The 13,307-nt window shown below is 43.6% G+C and overlaps 1 protein-coding gene across 1 annotated transcript in view; it reads right to left on the bottom strand.

The window, feature by feature from the left end:
- PITPNC1 (phosphatidylinositol transfer protein cytoplasmic 1) overlaps positions 1-13,307 on the bottom strand; it is a 230,632-nt gene that overhangs the window by 71,509 nt on the left and 145,816 nt on the right. The window contains exon 5 of the mRNA NM_001163878.1: positions 6,621-6,692. Within this exon, the coding sequence (NP_001157350.1) occupies positions 6,621-6,692 (72 nt within the window). The remainder of the gene's footprint in view (positions 1-6,620; positions 6,693-13,307) is intronic.

Raw genomic sequence — 13,307 nt, 5'->3', positions numbered from 1 at the left:
AATCCCAACAGAAAGTCAGTCTGTTTCCATAATATATCGATCCCTCCCCTCTTTATCCACTGCCATCTCTCCAGCCCAAGCCACCATCGTCTTGGTCTGGATTATTGCAATCGCCTGCCAGCTGGACTCTCTGCTTCCATCCTCACTGACCTACCACCCATTCTCTATAGAAGGGCCAGAGCAAATATTTAAAAACATAAATCACCCAACGTAACATGGCATCCTAAACCGGATTCTGGAAGAGAAAAAGGACATTAGCGGGAAAACTAGTGACATCTGAATAAAGTCTGTAGTTTGGAAATATCTAACACGGTTGTATAAGATGTTAACATTAGGGGAAGCTGGGTAAAGGGTGTATGAGAGCTTTGCAACTTGAGTGTAAATTTATGACTCCAGACTAAAAAGTTTATTTTAAAACCCCATAAATATCACGTCTCTCCTTTGTTTAAAATCCTCGAGAAACTTCTCACTGCATTAAACTCCAAACTCTTTGCCATGGTCTCAGAGGTCTTACGTGATCTGGCTTCCGCTACTTTCTCGATCTCATTTCCTATGGGTCTGCTCTCACTCCTAATGCTCTGGCCACTGGTTTTCTGACAGTTCCTGGAATATGTCAGCCTGCGTCAGGGGCTGCAGCCTTTGCCTTGGACTGCCATAACAAAATACCACAGAGTGAGTGTCTTAAAGAACATAATTCTATTTTTTCACTGTTCTGGAGGCTAGAAGTCCAAGATCAAGGTGCTGGCAGGTTTGGTTTCTTCTGAGACCTCTCTCCTTGGCCTGCAGATGGCCTCAACTTTGCTCTGTCCTCACACGGTCCTTCTCAAATGGTCTCTCCTCTGTGCTTGCACATCCCAGTTTTGCGTATCCAAGTTTCCTCTTCTTATAAGGACATAAGTCAGATTGGATTCAGGTCATCCTAATGACCTCGTTTTAATGGAATCACCTCCTTAAAGGCCTTATCTCCAAACAGTTACATTCTGAGGAACTTCAAAATATGAATTTCGGGGACACAACTCAGCTCATACCAGTTCCCTTGCCTGGACAAGCCTTTAGATGGTTGGCTCCTTCAAGTCTCACACAGATTTATCACCTCTTCTGAGAGGCATTTCCTGACCACAAGGCTTCAAGCTGAGCTCCCCCTCCAGCCTATCTATTGCCTTCTTCTCACCTGCTACAGCTGGAATTCTTTGTTTCCTTGCTTATTATCTGCTTCCTCGACTCCATGAGTAGTGGAAGCCTTGTCTGTCTTATTGCTGTATCCTCATTACCTTGTATAATGCCTGGCACACAGTATAATGTTTGTCAAAATTGTTTAACAAGAAATGGTTTACCGACAATTCAGACAAAAGCAGAGTCTCATGAGGAAATCACCATTAATGCAGTTAATCCACAGGTATGACCATAATTAAAGCAACGCCTAATATTTGTATAGCACTTAACAGTTTATGAAGTGCTTCCAGGTAAATTAACCTGTATGAATCCTCCACACTGTGATGTAAGCATTATTTACCCTATTTTCTTGATAAAGAAACCAAGACTCCATTGCTTAAGGTCGTCTAGCTGGGACTTCAATACTGATCTTTTTGTTTCACAAAGAACAACTTTGTGTTCTTTCATTCTAACACGGCTCAACGAGAAAGTAAATAAATTCCAAATACTTGTTTTAGGCAGCCCCCAAGGAGACCTCTGTGAAGGACAGAGCCTCACATTTCCAGGAACTAGACTGGACATTCTTTCCATCTGATTAGAGGAATTTCATTGCTGAGAAATAATGGCTAACGAGAATAAATATGGCGCCCTAAGGCCCTTCTATTGTGTGGGTGGTGGTGGTTATAAACATGCTTTTTGTAAACTGGTCTGTTTTCAAGAGTTTGAAGAAGTGAGGAAATTTGCAGAACTTGATTTCCTAAGTGTTCGCAGTTGGTTTCAAATAGCAATATTTCCTTTACATCTATAGTTCTCAGCCTTGACACCCCTCAGATTCACCTCGGGGAGCTTTACAAATCTCAATGCTTGGACACCACCCTAGACAAATGAAATCAGAATCCCGAGGGGCGGGACAATGGCATCAGTGAGTGAGCCCTAAAGCTTCCCAGGTGACTTCAATATGCAGCCACGATTGAGAACCATTGGTCTAGAGCCTCACATGGGGTGGAGATGGCACATCATACGCCCCTAAAGAGAACATACCAGGTTTCACTGGAGGGTGGCCTCTCTAAAACTGCACACACTCCCAATTGGAGACTTCGGCGTTCCTGGAGGGACAGTGTTCTAGCCTCCCTGTGTTTTGGCTGCTTTAGACCAGCCTGCACCCAGGACCAATTAAATCAGAATCCTAGGGGGCGTGGAACCCAGGCACGAGCCATTGTTAAAACTTCTCAGGTGAGTCCAATGTGCAGCCAAGGTTGAGAAGCGCTGCTTTAAATGGCGCCTGCTTTGTTTGGAAGAGGAAGTACAGGCAAGGCTGTCCCCATTAACCCCGCTGAACGACAGTCACCTGGCAGCAGCCATCACACGAGTGCTAAGCGCTGGCTCTCCCACATCTCAATTTATAGCCTTGGACAAACAACAGAACCTCACCTTGGCATGGTGCCGTCCTCCCCAGCGCTAATTAAGGCCTAAATAATTCTCATCAGTATGTGCATAAAATAAATGGGCCTCAATTTAAGACAACTTCACCATTGTGTCATGGTTAACATAACCACAATTTACAAGTTTTCACAATCATAAATATACTAGTTTTAATGTAACGAGGAGGAGAAGATATTTATATCTAGTCCTCCCACCACTATTTCTTTTTTTACAAGATATTAGGTCATGTAAAAAAATTACTTTCATGGTAATTGATAATAGGATAAGAACATGTACGCTATTCAATCACTAATCAATATGATTATCACCAGCGTCCTTCAGTTTAATTATTGCTTCTTATCATCATCAATTTCATTAAATTTTTGGCAGGTAGGGAAGGAAACAGGGTGCAGATAGCAATATGAAGGACAGTAGCTGAATGATATGACTATACACCCAGAAAATGCAAAGAAATGAACTGAATTTATTAAATAATTTGGCAAAGCACTGAGACAAGAGAAATATCCACTACTGCCCTGCTTTCTTTAGCAACTCGGCCTCCCACCAGAAACTCCATATTCTTTCCTGGACAGAAAAAGAGCATGCCAGCACATGCCATCTGCTTAAGACTCTAGTTCTGAACCCCTGGACAAAGCTATCTTTTAATAATTAAAGTATTATTACATAAGTATATATTTCTCTTCTTCTGATTTTCAAGCATTAACAAGTATGAATGAAAACCAATGAAGTCTTCCTTTTCTGCCTCCCAGGGACCAAGCTCGAACCAGCTGGGTGACCAACAGCAGCTGCTGAATATGGAAATTAGAGGAAGGCGAATTGGCAAAGAAGTTTAATCAAGCTGGGGCTGGCCTGTCTGGTCTAGAGGCCTCAAAAGCAAGACCTGGGCATCCATGGGGCACAGCCAGGCAGAGGCTAGAATGGGAACTTGGGCAAAAATACATTTAGGGCCTCTTCAGTCTAACAAGATGGTGGGGCTTAGACTCGGGCAGGTTGGGTACCATGACAGAGGGATAAGGAACTGACCCCACAGGCAAGCTCAGAGTCAGCAAGTTGGGGAGGAAGCAAGGCATGGTACAATAGCTGGCATTTCTCCAAGAGGAAGCAAACCGTGTTGATAAGGACTCCACACGAGTGCCAGGGCTTCAGTGCCTCCCTCACAGGCTGGCCTATGTCTCAGGGAGGCCTGGTCCTTGGCACAGGCAGGCGACGCTCACTCCAAGCACGGCTCCTGACTCTAGGATGGATAACCTGGTGTGTTAAATTCCCAGGAGAGTAGTGAAAAGTACTTAGCACCTGCCAAAAAGGGATACAAGGTAATAAATGATAACCATGTGAATTTTTTTGAGTATTTGAACGGAGCAGAGGATAAACCAGAAGGTTATCCTGGTCCTATCAACCTATAAGGATCATGTCCTCGCCACACCTCTACAAGTGGAGCAGTTTTAAACTAGTCATGAGGAAGGACAGAGCCATAGAGAAGAGAGAGAGCGAGGGAACTTGTTTGGAAAGACTAAAAGATATTTAAAAAATCGCCCCCCTCCATATTTTCAGATTGTGCCTGGAAAAGCAATTCAGGCTGATCTGCATCACTCTTTCCTGATGGCCCACAGCTGCATCAAAATGCTCATGCTCACTTCGATACCCAGCGACGAGCAATTGGTTAAAGAGTACATTTAAGAATGGAATGCAGTCCAGTCATTAAAAATCACACTGGAAAGGACACTTCATGACATGTTAAAAACAGCATACTGTATGATTCAATTTTAAGGGAATTGGTTAAAAAATAAATTCATTAATAATCTGCAAGATGAATCATAAAGCTAACAGCAGTCATCTCTAAATTATGGGATTACTACCAGTTTTTTCTTTTCTTTCTTTTTTTGGGGCTTTTTTTTGCATTTTCCATTTTAATAACCATGTGTTAATTTTCCAATCAGAAAAAAAGTGATTATTTTGCAAGAATTCAAGGTAAACACTGTGTAACACTATTTTAGACAATGAGGCTTTGACCAAGTAGGCCAGCAAAGCACTTCTGATTTCAGACCACTGACAAGGAGATGGTCCTAAACTTTTCCCTCGAGGTCACCAACCACCAGAGGATGCTAACCATTGGGGATCCTGAAATTACTGGAGAAGCACCACCCCTGCCAGCTGCATTCTTCTCTCGGGAAAGTTCCAGGAACTCTGGGGAAGGCATTTGGTTGAGACAGTTGGTGGGAAGATCTATGAGTGGTCAAATTTTCAGATCCAGTGGGTGCTGTTCTGATTTGAGTCTCGCTAACCATGGGTCAGCACAGTTTTTCTGTAAATGGCCAGGAAGTGAATTTAGGCTTTGCGGGCCATAGGAGCTCTGCTGCGACCACTCAACTCTGCTGTTACAGCACAAAAGCGGCCTAGATGATACAGAAATGAGCGAGTGTGGCTGTGTTTGGATAAAGCTTTATTTACAAAAAAAGTAGTCTGATGACTCCTGATAAACTCCAGGTGTCCTAACTTAGTTCAGGGAGCTGAAGTGACTAGGTGCAAGCCAAGTCAGTCCCCACAAATAGATGGGTCATTATTGAATGCCGCTCCTCAAGCTCTTTCCATTCTGAAGGTTGACCACTGGTGACTCTTCACACCCAAGGAAGGGAAGACCGTTGTCATGCTTATCTTTTTAGTCATTTAATATGTTGGTCCTCCCCACCCCCGGCTAAACTATGAATAGCTGAAGTTTGAGAAATGAATCTGCATTTTTAATACCATCATGTAATTCATACAGTGATATATAAATAGAAGGTACTTGATATGCCCTTGCTGAATACTGAATAAATGAATAAGTGTCCTCTTGAATGACACCTTTTGGGAACCACTCAAGCTCTGTCAAGACAGACTCCACCTTGAATGGGACAACCTGTGTCCCAAACAAATACACTAGTACCTTCTAGAAGAATTTGTTCCTGCTACAGGCAGGAAGGAAGTTTCTAGAAGACGTCAACATGAAGAACCACAGAGTAGGCATGGCCAAAGCTGCCCCTTCTAGAGGGTTTCTTAGTTCTTCTCAGTGACTGTTTTCACAAGAAAGAAGGTTTTCAAGTTGACAATGTTTATGACTCCTTAGCTCTTGCTTCATGGCACTTAGTTACCTCCACAACCTCTTGCATCCCGTTTTGCATTCCCTTGGCTCAGTGAAGGCACCCAAGAGGTCACCTTGTCAGGAAACTCTCTATGCCCACTTTGGCATAGTCCCAATCTTCATCACTCTCCACAAATGCAAAACATATAAGTGAAGTAGAAATTAATAGGTGAAGCCTTGTAGCTTCTAGATCCAGGCTCTTCCCACAATGGGTCCTGATGGAACCCACAGACCAATCTCAGGATGAGGCTCTTGGTAGGTCAAAACATTTACTCCCAAAGAGAATGGAATGTAGAAATGGATTGCGCTGACGGAAAGAGTCTGGGGTAAAAGCCAGGTCAGAAGATGGATTTTAAGCAATACTAATAAACAAAGTACTTGGCTGAAATTTGGTAAGAGTCAGAATGCCTCACGAGATAAATATTTTGCAGGAGGGGTACACCCTGATTTTAAAGTGGGATGTGTGTGTAAATGCATAAATATGTGAATGTAAGCACAGTCCAGGAAATATATATGTATACACACATTCATCTGAGGGTATTCATTTTTCTGAGTAAATGTTAACAGTCATTGAGAAGATGTGTGCTCAATCCAACGATCAGAACCAAATCCTGGGGTTCCCAGGTCCCCACCACCCTCTCAACACCTGAGGATAATCACTCTAGGTTAGAGATTTCTGCAGAGGCCCATGGAAAGTACGTTAAAAATGAGAAGAAAGAAAAGCTGGACGACAAAATCATTCCAGGGAGAAACCCCAGGGAAATAGCCCTCAGACCTTCTCTGAGGTCCCAGGTACAGGTCCTGCTGAGGCCCTGGCCGCACAGGGGCTGTGAAGAGTATCGTGACTCTCAGAGCCCAAGAGGCAGGCACAGCATGGTGGGGGGAGGGGGAGCGGGGGGCGGCTACTCACGCTGTCGTTGCTTCCTTTGTTGTCCTCATACTTGGTTTCTATATGAATGGAGAATTTCGGCAGAAAGGAACACTATGAAAAAAAGTAAAGTTTTGTTAGCATACTGTTTTTTCTCTCTTCACATCTTCAGTATAGCCTCTGAATGCTCACCTGACCATTTGGGTGGGAGCACTGTTCTACAGGCGAAATGTTAAGATACTAGGTCAATATCCACATTCAGACCAGAAACACAGCCTTGACAACGCGAACACAATTCCATCCAGAAGTCAGGCCCAAGGGAATCACCAGCAACAGAAGGCAAGTGGCTGAGGAGGACATTTTCAAAAGGAGCATGTTCTGTGAGTCCTACCACAGGCTCAGAGAGCAAACTCTGGAGAGAGAGGCAATCCTACTTCTGGGGTGCTTACCTTTGGGGAGCAGTCGCACTGCTAGATACCTGGGTACCCAGCCTTAACCTTTACATAAATATTCATAATAAACCTAGAGGTAGGTGGTAGAATTTTAACATCATAAATTACTGAAATCAGACAGACTTGGTTGTTAATTTTGGGTGTGCCACTGGATAACTGTGTGATTTTGGATAGGTCATTTAATTTCTCTGAACCTCTGCGGTATTAACACGGGGACAATAATTATTACTTAATAGTGGCATTGGAGGGTTAAATAAAATCATGTGGGTAAAACACACAGTGCTGGGCATGGAGAAAGCATTCAACAAATGGCAGTAAACAGTATGGGGCTGCAGCTGCACGTGACCGTAAGAGGCCGCCCTTCTTTCTGCCCACACGAGGAGAGAAACTCCAAATGCACACCACCCGAGCGTCCAGTCCCATCGAGTCCCATTCTATGTACTCAGTAGATTTTAAGGGTTAAAGTAGCTTAAGAGGATTTTGATGGATGTTGATGTAACCTCCCTCCTGCTGGCACTGAGCTGGGCATTGACTTTCTCGGCCACCAGAGATGGGATTGAAGACTAATGGGTAAGATGACCCATCAACTCCACAGGGAAAGCTGCAGGAGCTTAAGGGGATGGCTCCTTATTTATTTATCCAACATGCATAGAGCACATCCTCTGTGCCAGGCCTTGGTCTAAGTGCTTCCAAGGTCCAATTTGTTTATTCCTTGTAACCACCCCAGGAAGTAGGTACTATTATCGCCATCTTTGATTTAAAGATGAGGCAATAGAGGCACAGAGAGGTTCAGTGAATGGCCCATGATCACACAGCTGGTAAGTAGTAGAATCAAGATCGAAAGGTCTGGTGGCCTGGTCTCAGTGTCATGCTCTTGATCACTTCCTCACTGGTTGTCGAGGCTGGGTCTCCAAACATATAGCAGCAGCAGCAGCAGCATCCTGGAGCTTGTTAGAAAGGCAAATTCTTGGGCCCAACCCCAGACCCACTCTTGGGATGGGGCCCAGGCATCTGTGTTTAACAAGCCCTTCAGAAGATGCTGATGCAGGCTCAAGTTGGAAAACCACCTCACTACACACCACACACGAGAAGGAAGCAGAGAGAATGTATTACCTAAAATCCCAAAGTCCACCATATGCACCCTCACCCCATGTGCTTCATCCCCAAGATGACCACGATCCCCTTTCCGCCAAGCTGAGACCCCTGGTAGCACCTGTACAAGAAGGCAGAGGCCTTGGATGTGCCATTGATGCTTCTCGTGATACGACATGCCTGTGTGCATTGGGCCTTCATCTGTGTTAATCCGAGTGAAACAAGCAAGCTGAGCGGTGACTAAGGAAACGTGGAAACAATCAATCCCAGTAATTGCCTTTACGGAGAACGAGGCCCTGCGATTATTCATTAACACCTTCTTTGCTGTCTCCTTTCAAGCCTCTCACTCCACAACTGTGGCCCTCACACTCAGTCCCAGGGAGATCCAAAGAGGGGCTGTTCAGCATAAATCAAGACCCTGGAGGAATCAGAGTGGTTCAGACCCCCATGGTAGAGCTCTCGATCAACAGGTGAACTTGGGGAGATGCCCTTTAAAAATAACACGCCTTCAGGTCAATGGATTTGTCCTTTTTAACCCCTAATTCACACGAGGGTCATCCAGCACATGCACCAGGGCCAGGTGGCAAGAGAACAGAGATGCCCAGGTGGAGAGCTGGGTCTGGGTGATCGGAGTGGAACTCCGCAAGGAGTTTTTATTAGTTGAACCTGTAAACCACTTACCTAAGGTCAAACAAATAAATTTTAGCATTTGGGTATTAAACCCAAATGTGAAATGCAAAACCCTCATGCAAATTAGCAGATGTTGTTATTTTTGAGTCACGAACTTAGGTTATTTTCATATCAGAATGGCAACTCTGCCAAGGGCTGGGAGTGCACCTGGCTTCGGCAAAGCAGCGGGAGGACCCGGATCAGACAGCCGACTCCAGGCTGGTCAGTGTTTCCTCCTTCAGCAGTGGTTGGGACTGATAATACCCTTGGGATATCTGATGGCTGGTTCTTGGAGCCCTGGGGAGTGCGGTGTGTCAAGTGAAAATCAGAAGGATCTCTGGCTCAGGGCATTTTCAGGGTTGTCACTAAAATCTTTCGGCTAGATGTCCACCTTGAGATAAAACTGCTGCTTCCCCCATGCAGGTTAGGGTGCCTAAAAATCCAGCCCCCTGATCCTAGTGGAGCCGTAACTGTAAAGCAAGGTCTTTTCCTCCTCCCTAGTTGGCTCATCATTGTATCTCGCCTCTGAGGTCATCCCAAATCCTTCCCTCTCTCCAGACCTGTACTTGGCTTCACCATCCCTCCCTCGCAGCTGATAACTTTGATTCTTAGTTTGGTGAGGACACAGACCATGTGACAGAAACACCTACCACTTCCCTCTCCTCCATTGCAAATCTTATGCTTATTTTTAATGCTCCTTCTTATTCTTTGTAAATTAGAGAAAGACATTGCCTTCTTTATTCCAATGGAAAATAATATAATGAGAAGTACTGAGACATAGGAGGCAGCAGACCTGGGCTCAGTCTGAGATGTATTGACTTGGGCAAATTACTTTACCACTCCCAGCCTCGGTTTCCCCATTTACAGAATGGGGACAATCCTCCTCTACTCTGTAGGAGTGTTGAGAATATCAGTAAGATCATTCAGGTAAACCCCAGCACAATGCCTAACATATAGTAGGCACAAGGTAAAAAATATTTGTAATCTCTTCTCTGGAAACTTGTTTCGTTGATTATTCACATCTTCTCCCTGCCTCCTTCCTGCAGCCTAAAAATATAATGAAAACTGTCATATTCTTTTTTTTAAATTTTTTTTATTGAGTTAATGATAGGTTACAATCTTGTGAAATTTCAATTGTACATTAATGTTTGTCAGTCATGTTGTAGGTGCACCACTTCACCCTTTGTGCCCACCCCCCACCCCACCTTTCCCCTGGTATCCACTAAACTGTTCTTAGTCCATAATTTTAAATTCCTCATATGAGTGGAGTCATACACAGATTATCTTTCTCTCGCTGGCTTATTTCACTTAACATAATTCTCTGAAGGTCCATCCATGTTATTGCAAATGGAACGATTTTGTTCTGTTTTGCAGCTGAGTAGTATTCCATTATATATATGTACCACATCTTCTTTATCCATTCGTCTGTTGATGGGCACTTAGGTTGCTTCCACGTCTTGGCTATTGTAAACAGTGCTGCAATAAACATTGGGGTGCACAGGACTTTTGGGATTGCTGACTTCAAGCTCTTTGGATAAAAACCCAGTAGTGGGATGGCTGGATCGTATGGTAGTTCTATTTTTAATTTTTTGAGGAATCTCCATACTGTTTTTCCATAGTGGCTGCACCAGTTTGCATTCCCACCAGCAGTGCATGAGGGTTCCTTTTTCTCCGCAACCTCTCCAACATTTGTTGCTATTAGTTTTAGATGTTTTTGTCATTCTAACGGGTGTAAGGTGATATCTTAGTGTAGTTTTGATTTGCATTTCCCTGATGATCAGCGATGATGAGCATCTTTTCATGTGCCTATTGGCCATCAGTATATCTTCTTTGGAGAAATGTCTGTTCATGTCTCCAGCCCATTTTTTGATTGGGTTGTTTGATGTTTTGTTGTTGAGTTGCGAGAGTTCTTTATATATTATGGATATTAAGCCTGTGTCAGACATATGACTTGCAAATATTTTTTCCCAGTTAGTGGGTTGTTGTTTTGTTTCAATCCCGTTTTCATTTGCCTTGAAGAAGCTCTTTAATCTGAGGAAGTCCCATTTGTTTATTCTTTCTATTGTTTCCCTTCTCTGAGAAGGCATGGTATCCGAAAAGATCCTTTTAATACTGATGTCAAAGAGTGTACTGCCTACGTTTTCTTCCAGAAGCCTTATGGTTTCAGGTCTCACCTTTAGGTCTTTGATCCATTTTGAGTTTATTTTGGTGAATGGTGAAAAAGAATGGTCAATTTTCATTCTTTTACATGTGGCTTTCCAGTTTTCCCAGCACCATTTGTTGAAAAGACTCTTTTCTCCATTGTATGCCCTCAGCTCCTTTGTCAAAGACAAGCTGTCCATAGATGTGTGGTTTTATTTCTGGGCTTTCAATTCTGTTCCATTGATCTGTGCACCTGTTTTTGTACCAGTACCATGCTGTTTTGATTACTGTAGCTTTGTAGTATGTTTTGAAGTCAGGGATTGTGATGCCTCCCGTTTTGTTCTTTTTTCTCAGGATTGCTTTAGAAATTCAGGGTCTTTTGTTGCCCCATATGAATTTTAGGATTCTTTGTTCTAATTCTGTAAAGAATGTCACTGGGATTCTGATTGGGATGGCGTTGAATTTGTAGATTGCTTTAAGTAGAATGGACATTTTAACTATGTTTATTCTTCCAATCCATGTACATGGAATGTCTTTCCATCTCCTTATGTCGTCATCCAATTCTCTCAGAAAGGCCTTGTAATTTTCATTATATAGGTCCTTCACTTCCTTAGTTAAATTTACCCCAAGGCATTTTATTCTTTTTGTTGCGATTGTGAATGGTATTGTATTCTTGAGTTCTTTTTCTGTTGGTTCATTACTGGAGTAAAACTGTCATATTCTTAAAAAACAAATAAGCATCAACTTCCCTCTGTCGTGTTTCTTCCTCCCTCTACAATCAACTCCATTTCTCTATGTCTTCACAATCAAACTCTATTAAAAGAGCAGTCAATGCCCATCTACTATTTCACCTCCTACCTCTTCTTGACCAGTGCAATAATGGTATGGAAACGACTGATAATCAAAGAATTTCAAATGAGCATTGCATCTCCATCCACACCCTCTAGAACTCTCTACACTGTTTGATATGACTGAGCAATCCCTCCGTCTTGAACAGCAGTTCCTTCTCAGCCTTCTCTTCCCTCCTCCACCCCTTCAACGGAGGTGGTCCCTTAGGTTCTGCCCTCCAGCCTATTTTCTTGCTTCAAACCCTCTCCCCTGGTGATCTCATCTGCTCCTGACATTTCCATGACCAATTTTTATGGATGCCTCCCAAATTGACGTCTCTAACTCCAACTGCTCTTCTCACATGTCTAGCTGCCCATCAGCCAGCCCCGACAAGGATCTTACAGGCACACTAAACTGGAAAGGTCCATACTGAATTCAAATGTTCTTCTGTACTGTATGGGTTTCCTAGGGCTGTTGCAACAAATTACCACGAACTTAGTGGCTTAAAACAACAGAAATTTATCCTCTCATAGTTCTGGAGGCTGTAAGTCTGAAATCAAAGGGTTTGCAATGTCATGCTCCTTCTGAAGGCTCTAGAGAAGAATCCTTCCTTGCCTCCTCCAAATTCTGGTGGCCTCAGGTGTTCCTTGGTTTGTGGCTGCATAACTGCAATCTCTGTCTGTCTTCACATCACCTTCTCTCTGTGTCCTCTTCTTTTCTTATAAGACCTAAGTTCTTGGGTTTAGGCCTACCCTAAATCTACTACGATTTCATCTCACATCTCAAGGTCCTTAACTAATTATATCTGCAAAGACTCTGTTTCCAAATAAGGTCACATTCTGAGGTTCCAGTGGACGTGATTTTTGAGGGGACGCTATTCAACCCACTACACTCACCCATCACATCCAAGGAAGCCCCAGGTCCTGCTGGCTCCGCTTCCCTCCTTACAGAGAAGACCTGGAGTCATCTACATCTGACCCTCATTTTCTTTCTGGCTCTGCCGTGTATTCATCCTATGGATCTCCCATTTTCTGGAACACTTGCGGCTGCTGTATTTTTTGGCCCACAGTCCCCTCAGGCTGAAATTTCCCTCCTAAGTCTTACCCACAGACCATCCCCAATACCACTTCAGAATGACTATCCCATGTGTGCAGGCAGCATTCTGTTTGTACCTTTGCCACAGCATTCATCTCCTTTTCCATTATCACAATTAGCTGTCTATGTGTCTGGCTCAACAACCAGATGATAAGCTCCAATACTATTCCAACCAAAGGATCTCTCCCCGAAACCCTGCTGCCCTTAGGAATGGCCTAAGTCACGGCCACCCCAGGCTTTCAGGTGTCAAAGAATCTCCTTTGTTTTAAGGTTGCTCAGGTCTGCCGTCTGTGACTAAAGGCTTTGCTCAAGCTGGGAATATACATCTAACCTAGTCATTCTCAAATATCCAGGGGGAGAAGGGAGCACCCCACTTTATAAGCCTGAACTTTCGTAAATTGTGCGTTATTCCCTTAGTGCATTTTTCCCCCTCCCACATGCCTGATGGTTC

This window comes from Equus caballus, chromosome 11 (genome assembly GCF_041296265.1).
Source record: "Equus caballus isolate H_3958 breed thoroughbred chromosome 11, TB-T2T, whole genome shotgun sequence".
Taxonomy (NCBI): domain Eukaryota; kingdom Metazoa; phylum Chordata; class Mammalia; order Perissodactyla; family Equidae; genus Equus; species Equus caballus.
The sequence above is the reverse complement of the archived record's forward strand: the minus strand, read 5'-3'. Positions and strand labels throughout refer to the sequence as shown.